Consider the following 27704-nt stretch of genomic DNA (forward strand, 5'->3'; position numbering starts at 1 on the left):
TTAATACAAAGGAAAAATTTACAAGGAAGAAACCTGGTGGGCACCATTTTAACCACATGATCAAAGTTACTACCATTGCTAATGACAAAAACCAACATTATGTGCTTCCTGACGTGAAACACTTGAAAGAGCACAGCATCATTTATGTAGTATTTCTGGAATAATGCATAACCTGAATCAAATCATGCAAAAACAGAGTGAAGGGTATCTACAAAACAGTCTGTCTTTTCCAAAAATGTCAGTATCGTTAAAGACAAAGGGCTAGGGAATCATTCCAGATTAAAGGTGACTAAAGAGATACGAAAACTAAATGCAATATGTGATCCTGCTGTGAACCATGCATCAAGAAGAGAAACTGATATAAAGGATATTGAGACAACTGGTGAAATTTAAATCTGGACTTAAGATTGGATAATACTAGATATCAATGATAAATGTCCTAATTTGGATCATTGCTCTGTGGTGCTATGAATGGATGGCCTTATAATCAAGGGTAAAGGTAAGGGGCATGGTATCTGCAATTTACTATCAGTTGATTCAGAAGAAAACATCTTAAAAAAGAAGAAAAAATTATTTATAAATTTATATATACATAGAGAGAGAGAGAGAGAGGGGAGGGGTGAGTGAAGAGAACAAATGTGACATAACAATTAGTCAATCTGGGTGAAGAGTATATGGGAGTACTGTATACTACTATTGCAATTTTTCTGTAAATTTGATATTGTTTCAAAGTTAAAGTTTTTTTTTTTTTAAAGGATATGAAAGACTTCCCACAAAGGTATGCCATGTTCATGCTTCTGGAGAGTCCCTAGCTTTCATCAGACTTGTGAACACTCCCTTCAAAAAGGGTTAAGAACATCCCCTTTTCATTATTACTTGCATTTCTATATTTGACCGTATTCCCTCATTCTTCTAAATGGCACTTAAATTCAAATAGCAAAGATAAAGATCTTGCATTGAGCGAGACAGGATGGCTTCTAGTTAGTCTGAGTATCAGAAAACAAAAGATTTTAAGTAAAGCAGTAAAACTTAAATACTGTAAAAAATAATAGCTTTTGCTACATTAGCAATGAATATTATTCTTTCTTCCATTTTTAAAAACCAATCGTTGCCCCAAAACATTATTCTCATTTGTTTTATAATCATTTATTCATTCATTCTGGAAATATTTATTGATTTCAAACAAACACTGTTCACTGCTAGAGGGGGGAAAAAAGCTGCAAATAATCACTAATTGACTCTTTTCATTGCAATTGAAATTAAAATATATTTATTACATTAGAAAGTGAAGTTTACTCTCTGTGGCTGAGATAGATGAATATGATTGTGGGTGAAAAATGAATAAACAGTAAAACAAAAAAACAGTTTAAAATAAGAAAATCACATATGCAATTTCACAAGAAAATGAATTGCAATTCACCTTTACTTTTATTTTATGTTGCTTAATTCTATATACATTACACATATACATATATACTTGTTATACAAAAATGTATACAAAAATCCAAGTAATTTAATATCTAAAAAAGGAAGAGGGAGATACTGCATTTGATTTCTGGTACTCTTCCATTTAAATACTTTTAAAATTCAGATTTCAAGGAGACAAATTGAAAGCCATTAATTTTTCAGAAAGCTTTGTGTTCACATAAATTTATCCTTCAAGTATATTTTTATTGAAACAATAAACCATTTGACTGGTTGCAAAGTCAAACTGAATAAGCCATGGTACTGAGCAAAAGCAGAACTTTCTTTAGCTCTGCTTTTATCAGCCTAGAATCAACTTCTAACATACGAAATGCAGAACACAACAGTGATTTTTAACCTTATACTATTAAATGCCATATTACATAGCTGACAATGCATAGCACACCCTATATGGTGTGCCTACAGATTCCTGTTAAAAAATATAATACTAAAAATAATAATAATTATTAGAAATTTTGCTGTTCCTAATCTCTTTTTTATTCAATTTGAAAAACAGTGTATCTTTTCCATTGTGCTTGGCAACTTGACATCATACCTAAATAAATAATTTAAACATCGTGTGGACCAAATATATACATAAACTTTTAAAAATTCTTGGTATTGTTTAATTCAGTTATAATTTCAGTTCTATAGTTATCAATCAGAGCAAATATAAAGAATTTAAAATTTAAAAAAAGAATTTAAAATAATATTCCTCAACAATGTGTTAGCATGTTTTTACAGAGTGAATTGCTGAGGCATAAAAACATTACATGATTCGCCCAAGGTCATGAAAGGAGTAAGAGGTGGATGAAAGAGTATTTCTTCTCTAACTTCAGTGTCTGTACTGAATTATGCCATCCTGCAAAATTAGCTCAGTGCAACAGATGCAGAAATTAGATGCAATATTTTAGGAATGTTTGTTTAACCTAAACTGCGATTATTAATGAACTTAACTTTTAAAATCTATATGTTTATTATACATCATCAGGAATTTATAGAAAGAAACGTGATCATTTTCTGAATTATTAGGCATGTAATGAGTTACTGTTTAAATGTGACACAATTGATTGCAAAAACAAAATCAACAATACAATTTTAAACAAACAAGTTCAGTCTAGGATGCTTATTAACATTTTTTTTTAAATAGTAATTATAGAACCTACAAAATTTAGAGGACAGTACCACAGACACAAACATACTAATATAAATGGATTAAATCGTCTTCTAGTTGGTCTTTTGTTTTTTATGAAAACGTTCTAACAAAGCGCTCATAATGTTTCCCGGTATTCTTTGGTGCTTATCAATCAAAGCTTGAACAGCATTCTTTGTCTATTAAGAAAACAAAAGAAAAGCCATTATTCTTTTAGTTCTCAAAATAGATCATTTATGTTGTAAAGATTTTAATATACTACTTTCAAAAAAGTCCTTCTTAATTTAGCACCCATCTCTCCTCAAAATTAGTGACTTCCTTCTCAGCACACCCACAGTGTAGTGTAGTCCTCATACTGATTTTATTATGCTGGAAGTACAGTTAATGTTACATGGCTATTTTCTACACCAGACTGTAAGTTCCTTAAGACATAGCTTTGTATTTCTTCAGCACCGAGCACAGCAATGCTTTGCATACAGTAAACACTACAAGGAACTGAAGGAGAAAAATCAGAAGAAAAAAAGTAGTAGGAAATTTTCTAGTGGAAGTTTTACTCCTTTCTATTCATGAATAAACTTTTGTGTATTTTTCTTTCATCACTACACACCCAAACAACTACAGCAGGCAGTGCAAGAGGACAAAGTGAGGAAAACTATGAATGAGCTGATATACTTGTTCATTAGGTCAATTTCTAGAGAGTTTAACAGGAATTTAAATTAGGTCACAGCAATGGAAAAGTCTATTAAGATATAATAAGAAATCTCCCAAAACTATTTGTTTCCCATTCAATTCACGACAAATTTCAATAATTTTTACTTTTAGATCAGTTTGTGGCTATCTAAAAAAATTTCTGTGCATGCACATAATGCATGTGTGTACCCGCATACACACTTCCTTTCAGATGCTAGCCTTTCAATAGCCTTCTTTTTGTAAATCTTGGACCTTCATCTTTTTTTTAAGTTTTTAGTTAAATTCCAGTTAGTGAACATACAGTCTAATGTTAATTTCAGGTGTACAATTTAGTGAATCACCACTTCCATACATTACCCGGTGCTCATCAGAAGTGCCCTCCTTAATCTCCATCAACTATCTCACCCATCCCTCCACCCACCTCCCTTCCAGTAATGATCCATTAGTTTTCTATAGTGAAGAGTCTGAGCTGCATTTCTTTTAAAATATAATTAATAAACCCTAGCCCAAAGATGTATTTTAAAAATATGCCTCTCTAGGGGCGCCTGGGTGGCTCAGTCGTTAAGTGTCTGCCTTCGGCTCAGGTCATGATCCCAGAATCCTGGGATCAAGCGCTGCATCAGGCTCCCTGCTCAGCGGGAAGCCTGCTTCTCCCTCTCCCACTCCCCCTGCTTGTGTTCCCTCTCTCACTGTCTCTGTCAAATAAATAAATAAAATCTTTATTTAAAAAAGTATACCTCTCTAAAGCACAAGTTTTCACATCTATGAAAGGAGAACTATTTCATACACTTATTGTAAATATTAAATGAAATTGCAACCATGTCCTCAGGTACTTGGCACAGTGACTAAAAGTGGCTAATACAGGTTGTTTTCTGTGAAGTATATTCTTTAAATTGTATTCATGTATTTAGAAAACAGATGCTTTGGAAGCTGTAACATTAGTGAAACAAGTCTCTAATCTCAAGCTCAAAACTTAATAAACGGATCAAGTACAAAGTAATAAAAACGTAAGATCATTTGTAAGATGTACCTGTCATCTGAGATGTGAAAAGAAAGCATTTGGAAGTTCAGACTTGAGAGCTCATTTGGTGGGAAATGACAGGGAAGGACACATGAATGAGCTGCTCTTTGGTCTGGGTCTCCAAGGACCAGTAAGATTTCACTGACAGTGAAGGCAAAAGCAGGAGGAAAAAGACCACAGGAAAACAATTGCCTAAGGAATGGTGAGTTCGTGAGTTTGGCTGGAGTTTCAGGTATGTGTTCAGAAGCTGGGTGTACAAGGTTCTAAAATTAGAATTCAATTAAATCATGAAAGTCCTTAAACGCCAAGTGAAAAAGTATAGGCTTAATTTAATATGAACTGAGGTGTCAAGGAAGTGCTGTGGGTGACGAAATATCAGGGCAATGCATTAAGAAAATACAACTCTTGCAAAATCACCAATGACACCTTTCTGTCACCAAACCCAGTAACATTCTTTTAATCTTACTTGACCTCTCAATCACCATTGATCTTGCTTCTGAAATTCTCATACTGGAGGAAAAGCTAGCTTTTCTTCTAGCTTTCAGGCTGCTCCTTTCCAATCTTCTTTGCAGATTTATAATCCCAAAATCAGGCACTGACTTATTCTTCAAAGGTTCAGACAACTTTAATTAACTTTCATTTGCTGATGACTCCTAAATTTGTATCTCCAGCCCGCTCAGCTTCATATAGGAATATTCAATATGACTTCCCATGAATGTTTTAAAGGCACCTCAAATTCAATATCTTTAAGACTAACCTAACATTCTTTTCCTCATACTTTGTCTTTTTCTTAGTTCCTTCCCTATTTCAGCAAATGACACTACCAGGAACCTAGCCAAGTAAGCCAAAACCTAGGAGTCACCCTTAACAACTCCTGCTTCCCACTCACAATGGCTAATCCATCGGCAACATCCATTTGTTTCACCTCCCAAATACCACTCACATCTATCCACTTCTCTCCAACTTCTTTCCACCCTAACAATACATATATATGATATATGCATGTATATATGAATAAACCTATATTTACATATATGTGTGGATGTGTGGATGAGACTGTAGAGAGAGAATTAAAGAGACAGACAGAAACAGACACTGTAAATTCAGAGATGGAACAATAGATTAAGCTGAGAGAACTTTCAGGAAATGTCCCAAGTGCCCTGTTCAGCATTAGCACACTATATTTTAATTTAGATTTAGATACTGCTTACAAAATGGTTTTCCACAGTCAAATGACTGAACAATCTATCACCCATTTTTAAATGAGATTTCATTTCTACATTAATTTGGATGCTAATAATTTTGAATTTGTGATAATCCAGGGATCATTATCTTACAGTTTATGCTTATATTATTAACAATGAAGATTGGAAAATCATGATAATATATTCACAAAAGGAAAATTTCAAGTATTCCTTATTTCAAGTATACTTTAGTTCAATAATGACAACGTACAATCAAAAATATGAATATGGCAACTATGTATGGATGTATTTAAATGAATTCCCCCAAGAAATTCTACTATGCTTTGGTAGACTACTTGTTACTTTTGGTACTGATAATAAAGTACATAAAGTAACTGGAGAGGGTAATTGAGGTATTTCAAGGATTCAGAAAGGCCTTCTTTCTTACTTAAATAGGTAAGGTTGTACTATGTTTACATATTTTAATATATAAAATATCTAATTCTACCAGTGACATGAATGTGAGTAAATTTTGCTCTCATATGAAAAAACCTCATATGAAAAATCAAGGCACTGGAATTTAACTGGAATTTTCCTTAACTGAGGAAAATAAGGGAACAGGGTTCATTTAAGAGACCTGAAAGAAACATCTGAGATCATCTAGTTCAATTTATCTGCTCTACAAATAAGGAAACTGGGACCTAGAAAAGAACATATTTATCCAAAGTGACACTGCTGCCTAGTGGTAGTGTGAGGATTATAACCCAGATCCCTGAACCTCCACACCAGGCTTTTCCCCCTCCTTCTCTATTACCTTCTATTTTGCCCATAAAAACATATGGTATTTGTAAAAAGTGTTCCTAAGTAGCTCTGACCCACTTAAATCCTAATAGACAGGAAAAAAATTTTAAAAGAACAAAACAGAATTTGGTTATATTCTACAGGAGAATGCACTGTTTGGGGGCAGCAAAGAAATGTGTTATATAAATAGTAAAGTGCATGCGGGTAGAAGCAACGTCACTGGGTAAGGTCTCACCCTGGTGTAAAAGCTCGTGGAGCCCTATCAGTAAGGCATCACTTCAGGATCAAGATGAGAAAAGCATCATGCATGCAGAGAGCATGTCCTGACCCTGAAAACCAGTGTCAAAGAGTTTTGTTTTCAGGATGCAGGAGGACAATAAACTGTGAGTATTAATGGACCAGCAGCATAACTGGCAATAAGTTTTCTAAGAATGAAGTTCATAGACAAGGCACATAATGTTTCTTTACTGTTCCCTTCGTGAAACTTCCTATCTATTTGAATTTCCTACCTGATTTGAATAGTCTCATCTAATATAACATTATAGCTGTTTCAGCTGTACATCCTTTTCTACGTGTCTGGTCTTGCTGAGTCCCAGTATGGTATAATAGATTACAGTGATTTATTCCCTCTGCCTACCAGCCCCTGTCTTTTGGGCCATCCTTTGGGAAGAATACAGATACTGTCCCAGTCAAGTCTAGTGTGGCCATGTGACTGCTTTGGCCAATAAATGTCAGTGGGAGTAAGTAAGCCACTTCCAAACAAAAGCTTTAAAAGGTTCCACTCCTGACATTTTCTTTTTACCATGGCAACATTGTATCAGCCTGAACCCAGGAGAAAGAAGAGGTGGATCTCAGGGGAAATACAACATGAACAAGAAGTAAGCTTTACTGCCTCTGAGATTGGTTGTTTGTTACTGCAGCACACCCCAGCAAAACTGACTAAATCATCCAGTTTTCTTATGTGTAGAACAGCAATAATAAGGTCTACCCTACGGGATTAAATCAGACTTATGCATAGGAAATGTCATCACAGATGACATGATCTTATACATAGAAAACCCTAAACACTCCATAAAAGAACAGTTAGAACTAACAAACAAATTCAGCAAAGTTGCAGGATATAAAATCCACACACAAAACTCAGTTGTGTTTGTATACACTAACAATGAACACTCTGAAAACAAAACAAAAAACAAAAAACAATCCCATTTACAATAGCATCAAAAAGAATAAAATACTCAGGAAAAAACATAACCAAGGAGGAGAAAGTCTCACACACTGAAAATTATAAAACACTGCTGAAAGAAATTAAAGACACAAATAAACAGAAAGACATCTGTGTTCATGGATTAAAAGATTTAATATTGTTAAGCTGTCAATTCTATCCAAGGTGGTCTACAGATTCAAGGCAATCCCTATCAAAATCCCAACAGCATTTTTTGCAGAAGTAGAAAAAAAAATCTTAAAATTCATTTGCAATTTCAAAGGACTCTATAGACAAAAGAAGGAAGTTGCAGGCCTCATACTTCCCAATTTCAAAACATATGACAAAGCTACAAAAATCAAACCAGTGTGATACTGGCATAGAGACAAACATATAGACCAATGGAACAGAACAGACAACCCAGAAATAAACATTTGCATATATGGCAAATGATCTTTGATAAGGGTGCCAAGACCATACCATGGGGAAAAGGCAGTCTCTTCAACAAATGACGGTAGGGAACTAGATATCCACATTAAAAAAGAATGAAGTTGAAAAAAAAAAAAAAAAGAATGAAGTTGAACTTTATCTTACATCATATATAAAAATTATCTCAAATTGGATTAAAGAACTAAACTATAAAACTCCTAGAAGAAAATGTAGGAGAAAAGCTTCATGACAGTGGATTTGGCAATAATTTCTTGAATATGACACCAAAAGCACAGGAAACAAAGCAAAAATAGACAACTAGGACTACATCAAACTCAAAAACATCAAAAGAAACAATCAATAGGGTGAAAAGGAACCTATGGAATGAGAGAAAATATTTGCAAATCATCTATCTAATAAGGAGTTAATATCCAGAATATATAAAGAGCTTCTATAATTCAACAACAAAAAAACCAAATAATATGATTAAAAACATGAGCCAATACCTTGAACACACATTTCTCCAAGGAAGATACACAAATGGCCAACAAGCATACGAAATGATGCTCAACATCAGTTGAGATAATCATTAGAGAAATGCAAATCAAAACTACAATGAGATACCATCTCACACCCATTAGGATGGCTACCATCAACAAAACAAAACAAAACAGAAAATAACAAGTGTTGGTGAGGATGCAGAGAAATTGGAACCCTCCTGTACTGCTGGTAGGGATGTAAAATGGCATGGCCAACTATAGAAAACTGTATGGATGAGGCTCCTTAAAAAGTTAAAAATAGAATTATCATAGTGTGAAATAATAGAAAATACATATTGGTCTCTGCTCCTGGCTCCTGGCACAGAGCTCCTGAAACTCTTATAATTTCCTAAGTGATAAGGGTACTAGAAGCACCTTTTGTTCTAATATTTGGTTTCTGACTCCAGTTCCTGATGCAGTGCTCCTGAAATCCTTATAATTTCCTGGGTGATAAAAGTGTCTTTTGTTCTATTGGACTTGTGGATGGCTTCTGGATAAGAGCTGGTCACCAGAAAGACCAAACCATGATTAGAAGCTTAGAATTTTCAGCTCGACTCCATCACCCCCCATAAAATCCCAATAGTACAGCGTTCAGGGAGCTTCCAGGTAGGTGAACACATTCACACCAGGAAGGTGACGCACCCTAACTCCACAGGGGTCCTGCACTTGGAGCCCTCCCATTCTTTGCCCTACATTATCTCTTTATCTGGCGGTTCATCTGTATCTTCTATCATATCATTTAATAAACTGATAAAAGTAAGTGTATTCCTGAGTTCTGTGAGACATTCCAGCAAATTAATTGAACCTGGGGAGGGGTCATGGGAACCTCCAATTTGTAGCCAACTCAGACAGAAGTTGTGGGTTACCTGAGGACCCAGTACTCGTGATTAGCATCTAGAGTGGGGTGGGAATAGCCTTGTGGGACTGAGCCCTTACCCTGCGGCATCTACGCTATCTCCAGGTAGACAGTGTCCGAACTGAGTTAAATTACAGGACCTCCAGCTGGTGTCAGAGAATTGCTTGGTGGGGGAGAAACCTCCACACATCTGGTGACCAGAAGTGTCAGAAGTCACGTTGTGTGTAAAAGTGAAGGAGACTCACAAGTGAAAGAAAGGCATAGTACAAAAGAACTGGGCTTTTCCCTATAGGAGGGAAAAGCTGGAGTTTTTTCTTTCCACATATGATACAGCAATCTCACTTCTGGTATATATCCAAAAGAATTCAAAACAGGATCTTGAAGACATATTTGCACATGGATTTTACCTATAGCATTATTCACAACAGCCAAGAAAATGGAAGCAACCCAAATGTCCAACAATGAATGAATGGATAAACAAAATGTGCCATATACATATAATGGAATATTATTCAGCTTTAAAAAAAGAAGGAAATCCTGTCACATGCTACAATATGGATGGACCTGAAAGACATGCTAAGTGAAATAAGCCAGTCACTATGATTCCACTTTTCTACGATAGTCCAACTCATAGTACTAGAAAGAAGAATGGGGGTTGCCAGGGGCTGCAAGGAAGAAGTGGTGAGCTGGTGTATGATTCTCCTCATATGCGGAATCTAAAAAAGATGAATTCGTGGAAACACAGAGTAGAATGGGGGTTGCCAGGGTGTGGGGGAATAGGGAGATGTTGGCCAAGGGTACAAACTTATAGTTCTAAGATGAGTAAGTTCTGAGGATCTAATGTGCAGCATGGTTACTTACAGTTAATAATACTATATTATATGTTAGAAAGTTGCTAAGAGAAAAGGTCGTAAATATTCCCACCACACACGCAAAATGGTAATTATGAGGTGCTGGAAGTGTCATCTAACCTTATTGTGATAATCATTTCACAATATACACATGTATCAAATCTTCACCTTGCACATTAAACTTTTACAGTGTTATATGTCAATTATATCTCGATTATAAAGCTGGGGGAGAAAAAGAATCTTGCATAGACCATAAAGGAACCAGAATAAAATGTTGATGGATATATATGAAAAAAAAAGAGAGAGAGAGAAAGAATGGGTAGCTGGTGTTCAGTGGGTATAGAGATTCAATTTAGCAAGATGAGAAGGTTCTAGAGATTGGTTTCACAACAATGTAAATATATATTTAGCACTAATAAAACATACACTTAAAAATGGTTAAGTAATAAATTTTATATTTTTTACCACAACTTTAAAACTTAAAAAAAAATCACAGTATACATACAAAAGGCTGGTATAAAGTTGTAATCAAAACACATTCATCCCATTCTCCAGGTGATTCAATAATATGACATTCATGGCTTTTATCTAGTTTTATACTCTCCGAACGTGTAACTGCAAGCTGAGTGGTCTTTTCTTCCTTGATGTCTTTGCAGGGATGAATATTACTGATCACTCCTGTTTTTTAAACATCCTCACCTGCTGACTTCTCTCACACAAATTTACTTATTCCCCACCTCTCTGCCATCTCCCTTTCTGTCAGCTTTGGGTGTTTTCCTTGGCACACCCCTTACATGTTACTTGCCCTACGGTCTGTCCTAAGTCCTCTTCCTTCTCTCTCTAAGCTGCTTTGTAAAGCTCATGACTTCAGTAACTGTCTCATGCAGATAACTTCTAAAACTTCATCATCAATTCTGACCTTTCTCCCAAACTCCAGTGCAATATTTTTTAAAACCTATGCAGGGACGCCTGGGTGGCTCAGTTGGTTAAGCATCTGCCTTAGGCTCAGGTCATGATCTCAGGGTCCTGGGATCGAGCCCTGAGCCCTGTGCTGGGCTCCCTGCTCAGTGGGGAGTCTGCTTCTCCCTCTCCCTCACCTGCTCTCTCTCTCCCTCAAATAAAGAAATAAAAATTTTTTAAAAAGTATGCATATAAATATATACATACATATCCTGCAGGTAGCTATAGAATTAGGTTTCAAGTCTGGTATTTTCTATCTCTGTAAAATCTCTCAAATCTGCACCTTGCTCTCCCTTTCAAGTAGATAAAAATATCATTATGTAATTCATTCATTCATCAAACATTTATTGAGATCTAATTAAATACCAAACGCTGTGCTGGGAACTGGAGACACAAGAATTCATAGCATAACCTCTGCTCTTAAAGAGCACACTTATGTGTATCTAAGTAATCACAATTGCTAGAGTCATCCTCACAAACCATTGTAGAGAAACAGATTATACATCTGCTTGCTTCCGCCAAACAAATTTGAATGAAACTGATATGAGCCACTCCCAAACAGAGGCCTATCCTAATTGAAATGTATTTGGTAGACAAATTCCCTAGTCTGATAGTTAAGGGCCTAAAAATATAGCTCCTACTTACTTTTCCGGTTTCATCTCAACCAAACCCTACCCATTAAGCTAGTGATTCCCCAATTGTTATTAAGTGCTATTGAAGGAAAAACAAGGAGAGGGTTTTGGTCAGGTAAGAATGGAAAATATGCTTTGAAACAAAGTTAAAGAGACCTCTTTGTTGCAGGGCTTCTTAGAACCTTTAATATGTTAATGTGTTTTGCAAAATTCCTGGAGGAGAATTTATCAGGCAGTTTTTCCCAACCCTGCTGTTCTAACCCCCTCAGACTGCTCACCATTGTTGGTACATGGTGAACTTCCCTACCGTCATTTCTTTGTTCATACTCTTCCTCCAACCCCAAGTCCACATGTCCAAGTCACATCCTTCTTTCAAGACCCACCACAAATGCCCTCATTCCAGAAAGCTTTTCCTATTTTTTCCTTCACAAAGCAGTCTTTTTCCCCTTTGAGCTTCTACTGTCTCACTCAAATTCAGCCTCCATATTGTTTCCAGTGATCTTTGCAAACGCAAACCTATTACACCATTCACCTATTTTCAAGAGCACCACATACCACCCCTGCCGCAGCTTTCAGGAAACAAAATCAATTATAGGCCATCATAGTCCAGACCCGTCCTGTGTTTCTAGCCTCATCTCCCATAACATATATTCCTTTTAGCTATAAAAGACTACTCTCAACTCCCCAAAGATTTTATGCTATATCATATTGCCATCCATTTATACATTCAGTTTCCTCTACCTCATTACTCTCTGTCCAGCTAATTCCTTGTCTTTCCAAACTGAATTCAACCATCACCTCTCTCAAGGAGGCATCCCCGATCTAATTTAGATATCTTTCCTTTGTGCTTCCATAATACCCTAAGACACAGTTCTCAATCAGATGGGATTTTGCCCCGCTGGGCATTACATGAAGAGGTCTAGAGGCATTTTTTATTATCACAATCGGTGAGGGTCACATGAGGATGGGGAGTGCTACTGGCATCTCGTGAGTAGAGGTGAGAGACAGTGGTAAGCATCCTCCGGTGCACAGCACAGGCCTCCACAACAAAATGTCAGTAGCACCCAGGTTAAGAAACCTTGCTGTAAGCACACCATTGTGGTTAATGAATCACCACATAAACGCTGATTTAGTTCTTCAGCTCCCACACTGGACTGCAAGTTCCTAGGACGACAGTATTCACTACTGTTAATAATGTTAATACCCAGCATTCACGGAGCACTTACTGTATGTCACTCACTGTTCTTTTTTTTAAAGATTTTATGTATTTGACAGAGAGAGACACAGTGAGAGAGGGAACACAAGCAGGGGCAGAGGGAGAGGGAGAACAGGCTTCCCGCAGAGCAGGGAGCCCAACGCGGGGCTCAATCCCAGGACTCTGGGATTATGACCTGAGCCGAAGGCAGACGCTTAACGACTGAGCCACCCAGGCGCCCCTCACTCACTGTTCTAAACAATGATCATGTACAATCTCACGTAATCCTCAGGGACAACTGTGAGTGGGTACTATTCTTTTCCCTGTTCTGCAGACTCCCTGAGGTCACACAGCACATGAATAGTGGAGCTAGGAACGACCTGATTTCATAACCCACACTCTTGAAAACTATTCCATTTTCCTGCCAGGATATTTCTATCAAACAAGAACAACACTTTCTTTTTATGGAAGTCAACTCTTTCTTCTGGACATCACTTATGACACTTTTTAATTACCAGTGCCAAGAGCCCCAACCTCTCAGCACTTGTGACATTTTAAAATGAGTGGTTCTTTGTTGCGGGGGGCCGTCCTGTGCATGGTAAGAAGTTCACCGGCATCCCCGGCCTCTACTCACTACATGTCTGTAGCTCCACCACCTCCCAGGACCTGCCTGTCATGACAATAACTAAATGTCTCAAGACACTGCCAAACGTCCCCTGGGGGAAAAAGCGCCACTGATCGCAGGAACGTGTCTGTGGAATTAATTAATGAATTCAACTTTAATATAATAATTGAAAGTAAAAATCTGCTCAAAGATTAAGAAAGAAAGAATAATTTACCTTTTCAGCTAATTCTTCTGCTGTTATCTTTGGATCATAGGGGATAGGATCACCTAAATAGGTGCGTAATTTCACTGGAAAACCACCATACATTGGAGCAAACGGATAGCGAAATTTTTCATAAAGCCACCTAAATAACCCTGTTTTAAAGCAAACAAAATTATTTTAATTGGTTAAATATTCTGAGCAACTGTAAACTTTCAAATTAATAATTAATAATATAAGACTTAGAAGAAGATAGCAAACAGTATCATCTCCTGGCAATTAATACAATACGTTTTTTTTTAAAGATGAGCTTTTCATCAATTCTAACGAATGTAGCACATTAATGTAAGATGTTAATATGAGAAGCTGGAGGGTGGTGAGAAGCTTTATGAGTACTCTTTGTACTTCCACTCAATTTTTCTGTAAAGCTAAAAATGACCCCCAAAATCAGGTTTATTAATTTTTTTAAAAATGAGCTTTCAAACATATGAGAATTTTAAAAGGCAAACCAATTACTATTATTACAAAGCCATGGGTAAAGACTGCAACCAAAAGCTAGAAGCTAAAAAGTCTAGAGACTCACAAATAAAGACTTATATGAATAAAAGAAAAAAAAATAAAAGCATAAGATAAATTCACAAAAACATGAAACTAAAATGCATCAATAAATAGGTAAAGAAAAAAACATTATTGTAAATTAAGAAAAATGCAGAGTAGCAAAGAATCACTAATGCTAATGACCAAGTATGAAATTTAGCAAGATTAAAAGCAGTAATAATGTAAAATAAACTGGAGGATTAAGTAAAAAAAGAAAGTCAAAAAGCAGTCAACAGTAATTTTTAAACCACTTTATGATTAAAGAAACAAAATTAGGAATAATTTCTGTTATGCAACTTAAATTCTGAAGAAATAACCTGAGAGAAAATTAGAAGAAATAATTCTACAGCAACAGCTAAACCTCACATCAATCTGCCTTTCCACCTTAAATTTGAAAAAAAAAAGGGAAAAAATGTTAACACCTAAAAAAAGTAATAGAATATCAACAACATACCAACATTACACATAAAAGAAACAACAGAAGTTTAAAGTTTTTTAGGAGGGGATCTGTATGTGGATAGGAACAATATAGTGCTAGGGATATAAAATATAGTCAATCAAATATATAAACCATAGGGTATAAAAACAAACTGAAAATTTCAAAATAAAAAGAAAACAACAGAGGAATTGCAAAGAAAAAGCACTTCTAATCGTTATCACTCCTATAACTACACTCAAAGCTTATTTTGTTACCCATAAATTAAAGTTAGGCAAAAAGAACTTTACAATATAAATGTATCATGGTTCAAAATATTTAAAAAGCAAAAAACAAGAAGTAACAGAAATGAACCAAAGCAGACATCCTTAGGTTGTTAATCTAATTCAGTATCATATTGTCATCCATTTTTAAAGCTGTAACTTCTTCAGCAGTGAGTTAGGAAGATAGTCTGGGCAATGGGTACATTTGTTCTAAACCTCAACAGCGTGGTTCAACCAAGGAAATTAGATAACTCACTCTGTAATTTTAAGAAGCCCATGAAACAAATAAGCTTCAGTATGTATACGAGACTCTTAATAAAAATCTAACATCTCAGAACTGCCATTACTTAGAATCAGTTATCATTTAGACTTTAAATAGAAAAACATCTAAATTATATATCCATTATCTAAAGTAGTAATTCAAAAGAATTTCTTAGAGTGTTCAAAAGCCCAAGTATTTCATTCTAAATATTACATTATAATTAGAAAAACTGTATGAATCAGAACTTACTTGTTCCTCCAAGTGATCTAAATCCTTCTCGAATATTTTGTGTAAACATAGGAATAATGGGCTAGAGAGAGAATTTGAATTAAAAAGTAAATATATTGATCCATTCAATATCTCCACTGAGTCAATAATGCAAAATTTTGAGGGCCTGTTCAAGATTATGAGAATGAGGTATTTTTAAAATAAAGGTATACTTTTATTACCAGTGTGATTTATCAGACTAAATTTAACTTGATCATCTGTAAAAACAAAAATTAGAAACACTACCCTCTAGTGGTAATACATAATATTTCATTTACCAACTTTCCTACCTTCCACATAAACTCTTGACACTCAAAATAAAAGATTGCAGTAATCATTAATTTCATTAAATAAAATTAATGTGGTAAATTAAATTGATTTTGGTGGCCCACTGAATAGTGTGCTCACTGGAGAAAAAGTTACAAGATAGATATTCCCTCTATGGGGAAATTTATATAAGTTTAAATGACAGGTTTTGGCAAGATGCTGTCACGGAACTACGGAAACACTATTTTTTTGTGTGTGAGATTATTAAATCTAAAAATTTTGAACATCAATGAAAAGCATAAGACTGCAAAAAAAAGGAAAATATATAAAACAATTCCTTTTATCATTGATTTTAGAGGATTTCTGCTCACAAGTTCATGGTTTTTATTATTCCATGAATATCTGTGATTAAGTATGATTTTTTAAATGGAGACCTTAATTAAATGTCCTAAAACAATGATGAAGTAGCAAAGGATCATGTAAGGAGGTTCCACCATGGTTAAACTGAAGTAGATAAAAAATTGAATAAAAACACTTTAAAATGCACATAAAATACATTGAATTAAACGATGTTTTAGAATTTAGAAAACTGAGTATCACTTTACTTACATTCTACCATCAGTATTTGTCTAATACAGAGTTATCTGCCTTAGTGAACAGGGTTGGAGATATTTAAATAAGCTGACATTTAAAAAGCCATTCTTACTCAGCTGTGGAAAACAGTAAAATATGGTGGACTGAAGGAAAGGGACTACAGGTATAGCTTTCTTCATAAAACTTATTACCTCACACAGAACTACTGATCATTTATTTAGTGTATTTCTCCCCTCTCCAGAAGGAAGACCTCTAACAGCAGAGACATTGTTTTGTTTACTGCTGTATCCCCAGCACCTGAATAGTGCCTGGAACAGACTAGGTGCTGAAACAAAGTGTGATGGATGAATTAAAGAAGGAATGAAGACACAGGACAGAGAGACAATGCACATAATGAAGTAGTTTGTATTCTCTGAATATAAAGTGTCGGAAACAGGCAGCAGCAATCTTAAAACCAGTTTGGAAAAAAGAAGTCAGGTAAAGAAAGGCACTCTGATGGAAGAATTTAAAGTTTCATGGTGTTAATTCACAAAGCTAAAACAGAAAACACTGACTCTTTCGTACAAAATTCAGATTATGATCTAGGAAACCACCACTAGTTTTGCGAAATAGTGACTGCTGACATCCTAATGTTTTAAAGAGTTATAAAATGTCTTTAGAGTTGAGAACATAAAATGCCCAAAAAGGACCAGAAACCTTTCAGCTCGTATATATACCCTTCGTCTTCTCTGACCAGTACTGCTGGATTTATGCCTGACTGGCATGAACCCCTAGGTTCATACTGAAGCATGCACTTTATAAAGACTCTTCAGGGTACATACCACCCTTTAAATAGCTTACTCTCCAGAAGCTCGATATATCTAGAACCTACTAAATAGGAAAATGCTTACCCTAGCAGGCTCAGTATTCCAGGCTAGAGTCTGGGCATATGGTTTCTAAATTTGCATTCAAGCTAACAGCCTTAAAGCTATAAGCATTACTTTATTACAACTTGATACTGTAGTACAATCACCCATTCCTTTCCTTGTACACCTTTTGCATATAAGGTATTAGCATAAGTAACCTAGAATTAAATTGTTTGCATGTATACACGTGTCTCCTTATGTACGTGTGTGCACGTGTGCAAGAGAAAGAGAATGTGTATTTTGTTGAAACTGTTCTTGGGGAATTAGTTTAATATGGTCTTAGAGTCTAAACTTTGCCCCTAAAAATAAGTGAGCACCAATGGACAAGTTACTTACCATGTCTATGCTTCAGGTTCTTCATGTATAAAGTGGGAATAATAATAATTATACTATCTCAAAGGTTATTTTATGGATTGATATAATACATATAAACAATTTTATTAAAACAAATGTTGGGGCGCCTGGGTGGCTCAGTTGTTAAGCGTCTGCCTTCGGCTCAGGTCATGATCCCAGGGTTCTGGGATCAAGCCCCACATCGGGCTCCCTGCTCGGCGGGAAGCCTGCTTCTCCCTCTCCCACTCCCCCTGCTTGTGTTCCCTCTCGCACTGTGTCTCTCTCTGTCAAATAAATAAAATATTTAAAAAAAAAATGTTATCTTCTTTTACATCAGTTGTTTTCCAACTTGAGTAAATGGGCTAATATTTTTCCAACTTATTTAGATATGAAGTTCCCTAAAAATTCTCAGCAATTTCACAGAATAAGAGTGACTTAAATTATATTAAAAAGCCTGTAACTTTCAGATAAACCTTAAACATTTTTTACCAATATTGTGTGAACTTGCATTGACAATCTAGGTTTTTTCACTTTAATTTGTTACTATGTCACAATTTAAATGTAGTTATTCCTCCAACAGTCTTAAATTTTTACCCAAAGTTTATGATGATTTTGTGAGGACTATGAAGGGGTTTTCCAGATGGGATACTTGTACCATTTATGACTATCTCTATATATGGTTGAAAGAGCCCCCTCATGTACCTGGAAGGTCCCTCTAATCTCAAGGTCAGCAGACTCACTGTGAAATGCAGTCAGGGATGGCAACAGCCCCAGTTGCCTGTGGTCCTGAACTGTATGCTCTGCTCTGCTTCTGCCTTGCTGTATGACCCGATCCCTCCATCCCTTCATCTCTCTGTGCCTGAGTTTCCTCATCTGTAACATTGGAATAATTATATATGTCACCTACTTACTGTACAAGTACTGACATAAAGCCTTTAAAAGCACTACAAGAGGTTGGGGTGGTACAATAGTTATCAAATGTACAATGCTATCCTGTAAATCAACAATGTTAAGGATTTCTGGCTTTAAACTTACAAAAGGATGTTTATAAAATGTTCTCAAGTTTCATACAAAAACCTTAAATTATCTAGATTATCTTAATTAATTATCTAGAAACTCTAGCAAAGATTGAAAAAAAATTGTTCCTTTCTCTCTATAATTTCTTTCTTTCCGGCCTTCTTCCAGGCAATGTTCCTTAAATCTGTGAAGTTAAGGATGAGAAATTAGAATCTCATGATCAATTTATATAATTCCAAATCTATTTTTGTCATTTTTACCTTTAAACTTCATAAGAAATAATCCTTTCAAAATATAAACCTGAAAATTAAATTATCTTGATTAGGGTTTTAGCTTTTATCATTGCTTTAATAGACATTACTTTCATTACCCTTAATTTTTGTACAATGGTGCATATATCGTTTTGTACTTTATATTATTCATATATTCTAGAATTTTGTTTTATACATCAGTGCTTAAGACTTTTTGGGAAATAAAATGTGCTATGAATTAATTTTCTGTATCACTAATACTACTAACAAAAAGTTAAATTCCAAATGTCCCTTTCTAGTAGCGCTTAATACTGTGTTAAAAAAATCAATTCGGGACACCTGGGTGGCTCAGTCGGTTAAGCGTCTGCCTTCAGCTCAGGTCATGATCCCAGGGTCCTGGGATCGAGTCCCGCATCGGGCTCCCTGCTCCGCGGGGAGCCTGCTTCTCCCTCTGCCTCTGCCTCTCTCTCTCTCTCTCTATCTCTCATGAATAAATAAAAAAATAAAATCTTTAAAAAAAAATCAGTTCAATTCAATTCAAATAGCCTACTAAGGGCTAGTCATTGTACTAAGTGCTAGTCATTGTACTAAGGACTCAGAATATAAAAAGATGATCTTGTCCTTTGGGAGCTTATAATCTACTGTAGGACAAGAATGTTTAAATTTTTATGTTGTCTATTATTAAACACTTGGGCAAGTACATTAACTCTTATTCTGGGATCACATTACTAAAGCACTACAGCAATAACTTCTAGTAGTTACGTGTACATGTGTACAGGAGAGAATAAAGCTCAATGCATTTTATTTTAACTCCGCAGTTAAAAAAAAGAAAATTTCCGTTTTTCTCCAAATACTGGTCTTGGGTTAGAATGAGTCATCCATAAACTCTTTCTTTTTAATCGTTTTTGCAAGATGAACAGGTAAGCTAAGGGTGCATACTGGTCTCTATGTAGCAGCAATGGGTACACAAAAAAACTGAGACATGAAAGTACTGGCAACAGTCTCTAACTAATTGGCCTGGAAAAAGAACACCATCCTGTCAAAGGTCCTACCATTTCTTTTTCTGACAGACAATCTACAACGAAAACAGAAAACAAAGAAGAAACATTCCATAAGTAATAAGTAAGTGTTTCATAGGATAAAGTACAATATGGAGACCAAAAAGTTGAGAATTACTTTCCAAAGCAAAAGAAAAGGACAAAATGGCTTTCATATTCTCCAGTCTGCTAAGTAGAATAATTACTGTGGATCCCTGAGGAACATTAATTTTATTGACTAATTCTTTTATAAAATCTTTTTAAAAGATCTAAATTACACTAATATCTATTTCTCATCTTTATTCATACTATCAGATAGTTGATCACATTTGCTGATAAAAAATAATAGGAGTTATGTATTATTCAAGTCCTATTATTATACAAATTGGTCACAGATAAAAAAATTGCAATGAAACCAACCAACAACCATCACTGAAATATGCCAACTCAATCATACCAAAGGCTTAAAATACATAGAACTGAAATGATTATACTTTTGAAAAAGATGTAACTGAAGGAATACAAAAAATTTTACAAATCTAGTTAAAAGAAGCTGGATTTTGAAGTAAAATAAAACTTGGATGGATATTTGCCAAATTTCCAGATTGAGTTTTTTAAGATGGCATTCCAAGCTCAAGGAATATTTCTCTATCATTATCCTTACAAAGAGTTATGTACACTAATTTTTAAGTAGCGCAATGAAAATATCTAAATTCTTATATATTCTGGCCCACTACGTAAGCATTTATTTTAAATTCAACCTAGCTTTACTTTAATAATTAGTTTTATACAACTCACCACTTTTGCATCAATTGCAACCTGAGCGAAGCCTTTACGATTACCCCAAATGATGTTGTAGGTTTCATCACTAATTAGGGCTTCTCGAACTCCACCTGGTGAAATAGCTAACAAGTGACCACTCCTCAGAATTTCAACACATTTTTCTCTTGGTCCATGTAGAGCACAAAATACATCAAGTAATAAACTAAACCCTGTAAGAAACATTAGCATGAAGATATATCTTAAGTACTTCTTGTCCAGTTCTTCAAGACAAAAATCTTTACAACCTACATAAATATCTATACTTAAATCAGTAAATTCCTTTTCTTACTTTTTTTTTTTGAAATCAACAAGAACTCTTAAGGCTTACATAAAATTAACATTGCTGGTAAAGTAATAGCTATGTCTTATTGATCACCTCCTATTGATCATCTCCTCAGCAATCACCTACTACTTGGTTTACAGTACATATTCAAACTCCGAATTAAAACTCACAAAATCCTTGGAAAACAGGGATTCTGATCCCCATTTTTCAGACAAAGAAAGTTGGCTCAGAGGGTAAGTATCTTGCTCAAAGTCACACACCTAGCCGATGGCAGGGCAGAGATTCCAGTCCAGGTATGTTTAGTCCAAAGCTCCTTCCACTGCATCTCAGGGCCAAACACTGTCTACAGTATTTATTAGAGCAATCAGAAATGATATCCCATCAGCAATCACAAATCTAATCTTCCTTCAACCCTATAAGAAAAAGAATCACTCAAGAGAATGTAAATCTGACTATACTTAGCCCTACCAAAACTGGCAAGCCATAACCAAATCTGCTGAAATTAGAAGTTAGATGATGTTAATCCCACAATTAAATTTTTTAAGTCGGGCACCTGGGTGGCTCAGTTGGTTACGCGACTGCCTTCGGCTCAGGTCATGATCCTGGAGTCCCTGGATTGAGTCCCACATCGGGCTCCCTGCTCGGCAGGGAGTCTGCTTTGCCCTCTGACCCTATCCCCTCTCATGTGTTCTCTCTCAATCTCTCTCTCTCAAATAAATAAATAAAATCTTTTAAAAAAAAATTTTTTTAAGTCAATAATAATAGCAAAATCATTAAGAGTTTTTAATAAAGTGATGGTTTAATTCAGTAACAGCCAATTCCAAGTCTTAATATTATACAGTTTTTCAAAGCACAACTATTTATGGATCAAAGAAATAATCCTATCAGTAATTAACTATTTTAACCAAATCCTAAACTAGAACTTTGGAGGACTGATGTTATTGTAATACATTATTTTTGAGAATGGGAAATATGAGTAGTGAAAACTTCTCACAGGTTTAAGGATCTGAAGCAAGATTATAAATATTATTAAGATTGAAATAATGTTCACCCCATATTATATTAAAAGCTCATTGACTTAACGGGATGCATTTTCATAATAGGTTTCATAAATTACAAGATCAGAAAGGGGAAATCTTTTTAAAAGCCAAGTGCTAAATAAAAATATTCACATTATATTATGTATAAAAAGAAAAAAAATGGAAGCAACCCAATATTCTATAAGAGAAAACTAGTTAAGTAAATATTTTAGTCATACATTAAAACTATTCTTTATAAAGCATGTAAAATGTTAATGCTAACATTACATTTTTTTTAAAAAGAACACAAAAGAGTTTGCATAACATACAAAAATATGCAAATTAAAATGAAGTATAACAAATAAAAACGATAACTGGTTATGTTAGGGTGGTAAGATTATAATGATGTTTTCCTTTTCTCTAGTTTTCAAATTTATTATAAAGTGATCATATTGCTTTCTAAGGAAAAACCTCTTCTAACTAATTTAGCTTATACAGACACAAGGATACCCAAAACATTAACCTTGTCTATGAAAGCCACTGAGTAGACTGTTATTTAATTCATTGCTTGATGTTTGTCTCTCTGGTTGATGGGTGGCTTTGGCTTTTATTATTCTAGGGGACATACTATAAGCTTTGTTGGCTTATTTCTGGTCATTCAATGACAAAAGAAAATAGGATTTATTACCAATGAGTTTATTTTAGAATGGCTTTTTAAAAACTCTGTTTAAAACTATTTGGTTGGGGTGCCTGGGTGGCTCAGTCGTTAAGCGTCTGCCTTCGGCTCAGGTCATGATCCCAGGGTCCTGGGATCGAGCCCCGCATCGGGCTCTCTGCTCTGCCGGGAGCCTGCTTCTCCCTCTCCCACTCCCCCTGCTTGCGTTCTCTCTCTCTCTGTGTCTCTCTCTGTCAAATAAATAAATAAAATCTTAAAAAAAATAAATAAATAAAATAAAATAAAACTATTTGGTTAATTAATCTTTTTAAAAAGGTATAAAGCCTTTACGAACAGATTAAGAATATAGTCCTTAATTTTAAGAGTTATAAGTCTAGACGGCAAGTCAAGTATGATGAAGACATATAGACTCTTTAGGATAGGATTTCTGAAGCAATATTATTATATGAAGACAAAATATATCCTGGTTGATTTTTTTAAATAATTCTGATTTGCTATAATACTGATAGTAATCAAACTTTAATTACTATGAAGTTAAACTCCAAAAATCATATCTCATTGAAAAATTCATCATATGAAAAATCAACTACCTTCTATACCAAAATATAAATTAATTACGTGGCAAAAGTTACAATTTATTTTTTTAAAGTGGAAGTTCAGCATTTAACTTAGAAAAATAATGACTAAATACCTGTTTATAAAGAAAAAATTAGATAACATTTTTGACCATAATATTTTTATATTTAGACATACTACCTAAATAGCGTAATTAGATATTCCCAAATTAGAGCTAAGTGCATTACCCTAAAAAGGCAAAAAGATTTTCCAAATGATACTACAGACCTCAAAGATACAGACTTTAACATAATTTGATCATGTTAATTAAACATTTTTATATCACTATCTACAGTCAAAGTTTACCTGGGATTTTAAAGACAAAGTGATCAGCTACTACACGGCAAGTTCTGCCTTTATGGATAAAAATTTTAGCCATGAAGTAGTAAAAATCTATAGGAATAGCTCCATGATAAAAAATTATAAGTGCTGGTCCTTCTTCTGGTATTTTTTCCATCCCATGAACTTCATAACCTGTTAGAAAGACAAAATACAGATGCTTAAAATATATTTATTAGTTTATTTACACTAAAGGATGTTTACTAAGTCAGAAACTCAGTCTTTTCTTATAGAAGTGCATGAGCCTTCCTTTTTCTCCTTCCTTTCTTGCACAAATCAGTCCTACAGCCATTAGGTGGGCCAGAGCGAAGTCTGGGGTGGAGGGGTGGCCTGGAGTGCATGCTGGAGCCAAGGCAGGGTGAGGAGGGCATCCACATGAGGTGGCCCAGAGTCAAAGTCCAAGCAGAGTTGTGAGTGCACCCCCACAGGAGGAGAGCCTAGAACACGGTGCTGGGGCCTGAGTGGGAAAGGGAGGGGACCCACAGGTGGGATCAAGCATGAGGGTTAGAGGATAGTATGCAGACACTTCAGTGGCCTAGTATGGGGTATCAGCCCGAGTGGGGTAAGATGGTGTCTGTGAGTGGCAAAGGACGGTGGCAGTGATAAGAGGTTGGTTACATACAGGGGGGTTGGTCAAATGAGTCTACACATTAAGGATAACGTGAGCCTGGTTTTTCACTGTTGGAGAAAGTAGCTACAAAAACAGAAAAGGAGAAAACTAGAATAAACTCAAGCCATAAGAGAACCTCACCCCTACCCTAAAAGTAAGAAAAAGCAGTATGTCAGAAAGCTGAGGTTGCTCTCTCAAATAGATGAATCGACAGCTGCAATGGGAGACAAGCTCCTCTAATGAGAGACAAACCAAGGATGGGAAGAAGACGTAGGTGCCCTAAAAATAGACAAATAGAAAATAACTGAAATGTTAACAAATTAAAGGCCAAGTGCAGGTGACCATTGAGTGTAGAATCACCGGGAATCCCAGATACAAACAAGACTTCACACTCACCAACATTCCTCCACAGGACTCAGTGGTTGCTTATAAGAAAAAGCGGGGGCACGGCAAGGAAGAGACCCAAGAGAGCCCCTGCAAATGGTATAGAGAACAAAACCCCACTTGCTTCTCAGAAGCTTCCCTTGGAAAAGCAAAACCTGACACTGGGAGAGGTGCAGGAAACTCTCCCATCCCTTCTAAGAAAAGGGCATATACAAAAAGCATCTGATGCTGGAAAGGACAGAACTCACTCCCCCTCTCCCCTCACCCTTGCCTCACCCTACCACTCCACTCTCAGGCAGAAGTCCACCACTGCTGGGAAAGGGTAGAAGCCAAAGGATGAGGTAGAGAGTAGGCCCACGTTCTAAAATGACATCAAGCAGAGATCTGCTACCACTCGGAGGAAGAGCAAGAGACTTGCTGCCAACCCCAAACTCCCACATACACAAGGCAGAGTTTGCCTGCCACAGGGAAGAGGCAAAGGGACATTGAGAAAGCCTCACACCTGAGCCTCAGGCAGACAGGACCTCTGTACAATTCTGGCTAAACCAAGAAAATTGAAGAGCGGCCCCTGTCATCCCCAACCCACCGCAAGCTTCACATGGAGTTTTAAGCAAAGGCAAAGAGAGACCCCCTCTGTGGCACAAGTATACTGGACTGAGGATGGAGAAGGAAGATGGAGAAAAACCCTCTGGCACTCCAGGCCCTATATTAATGCACAAGGTAGCAGCAGGATTTTGTAGTCTGTGCTGAACTGAAGGTACGTAGAGCTAGGATAAAACCCTAACCTAGTTTAATTACAGAGTAGGCTGAATTAAAGTCCACCCGACGCTAATGGCCTGACAGCAAAAGGTCAATTTTCAGTTATAAGTATTTACCTCATTCTCTACTGGTTCTTTTACAAGTAATGCCCAGAATTCAATAAAAAGAAATTGTGAGACATACAAAACATCAAGAAATAAATCCATTGTCAAGAGATTGTCTAATCAAAAGAACCAGACCCAAATGTTTAAATTATCAGATAATAACTTTAAAATAACCATGGTTAATATGTTAAAGGACTTAGCAGAAAAGTGAACACATACATAATCAGATTAGAAATTTCAGCAGATGGGGCGCCTGGGTGGTGAGGTAGGTTGAGCATCCTACTCTTGGTTTTGGCTCAGGTCGTGATCTCAGGGTCGTGAAATCAAGCCCCATGTCAGGCTCTGCACTCAGAGTGGAGTCTCCTTAAGACTCTCTCGTTCTCCCTCTGCCCCTCCCCACTGCACACACACTCTCTCTAAAATAAATAAATCTTTAAAAAAAGAAAAGAAAGAAATTTCAGCAGATAGAAGGAAATTATAAAAACAATGAGTCTAATGGAAAGCCAAATACTTGAATGAGATCTAAAGATTAGTAACATATCCATGTTAATTTCCTGATTTTAATGGTTTTGTTGATGTTAAATATGAGAACATCCTTATTTGTAGGAAATATAGACTAAAAGTGTATATTTAAAGAGAGGATAATGTAGGTACTTATAGTCAAATGATTTAGGAAAATAAGTTCTTTGTATAATACTTGGAATATTAATTTTTAAAAAGTCTATGAATAAAAGCAATAGTCATTATTGCCTTCTATGAAAAAACCATGTAAGATCTTAGAATCATAGAATCTATAAAATATAAAGAACCTTTGGGTTCCAACCTAATAGACAATATTAAAACTTAAGACTATCTCTGATTGTTAATCAAGGCTATTCAAGGAGTCACACATCTGTGAAACATCAAGCATACTTTATTGAATCGACTAGTTTCTATAACATAATCTGGACCCTTCTGTGTAAGCTTGATACAGAGTAGTTTCACAAGAGTATGAGATTCTACTTGTTACCAGCAGGTTATAAAAGGGGGAAATGAACAGATAAAGGGGACTAGTGAAGAGGGCCAGGGCAGGAGACATCAATTAAGTTATGGCTTCCCTGAGATAACACAATCTAGAGTAAAATTTAACAGTTAGTCATAAAATAATTCATTGAGGGCCTGCTTTGGCATACTAAATAATTCATTGATAAAAATAAAACTCTTAAGAAACTCTTGACCCAATGCAAAATAAAACATCATTTAAACTGTTATATAAAAATGGGTAACTTACTAATGTTGCAAACTTTTGTTTCATTCACAAACATATAAATTATATTTTAGAAATTCCCCCCATTTTATTCATCAAAAACAAAAATGATTTATAAAATCTAACTACTACATGCAGGGGAAAAAACTGTGATGAGAAATTTGAACTAGATGTCAAGAAAACATCTCTCCTGTACTACAAGTGAAATTAAAGACTCGTGCCACCCCTTATCTCTCCTTCCTGCCACATTGTTAACCCTATTCCAAGTCTCTATAAGGGGAACAAGAGTTTCAGTAAGACAAGCAAATGACAAGATGAAAGGTTGGTGGAGATGGGGAGGGGGGCGACCTCTGGAGGCTTCCTTCTAACATGACCCAGTTTACATTGGCTTCCTGTCCATACTTTTTTTCTCCTCTGCCAGCTAAAGAGATTAACCTGCCTACTGCCCTTTACACTGCTATACCAACACATTTTTTAAGGCAATCCTGTGCTATTGGTGTTTGTGGGGAATATAAAAGATTTAAGTAAACTCCACCAATGCTTCAGAGGAAAATGCCCTGCATATTTTATCACAAGAGTTGGAACTTATACTCTGGGTAGCAGATGAAATGTGAGCATGGCTCTAGTCATAAGATCTGTTTTTCCTTCCCATCTCACTGCTGTCAGGTGCCACGTGGACCTCAGGCTCAGCCGGTCCCAGCAAAAAGAAAAAAGCCTACTGAACAGCCCATGAGTCAATGAAGAAATCAAAAGAGAATAAACAATACCTTGAGACAAATGAAAATGGAAATATACCATAACAAAACCTGTGGGAT

The 27704-nt window shown here is 35.7% G+C and overlaps 1 protein-coding gene across 2 annotated transcripts in view; it reads right to left on the reverse strand.

Moving 5' to 3' along the window:
* Positions 1-1121: 1121 nt before the first annotated feature.
* The window catches only part of TMEM68 (transmembrane protein 68), a 49353-nt gene continuing 22770 nt past the window's right edge, over positions 1122-27704 (reverse strand). The window contains exons 4-8 of one of the 2 annotated variants that reach the window (XM_035011171.1): positions 23754-23921; positions 20831-21024; positions 15611-15671; positions 13819-13958; positions 1122-2796 (exon numbers count right to left, since the gene is read on the reverse strand). In XM_035011171.1, the coding sequence (XP_034867062.1) occupies positions 2692-2796; positions 13819-13958; positions 15611-15671; positions 20831-21024; positions 23754-23921 (668 nt within the window). In that variant the 3' untranslated portion in view covers positions 1122-2691. Of the gene's footprint in view, positions 2797-13818; positions 13959-15610; positions 15672-17983; positions 18601-20830; positions 21025-23753; positions 23922-27704 lie in introns of those variants that run through there. The other variant, XM_035011172.1, reaches the window with a different exon arrangement.

Source organism: Mirounga leonina, unplaced genomic scaffold (genome assembly GCF_011800145.1).
Source record: "Mirounga leonina isolate KUSES-001 unplaced genomic scaffold, KU_Mleo_1.0 Mir_165, whole genome shotgun sequence".
NCBI classification, from domain to species: Eukaryota; Metazoa; Chordata; class Mammalia; order Carnivora; family Phocidae; genus Mirounga; species Mirounga leonina.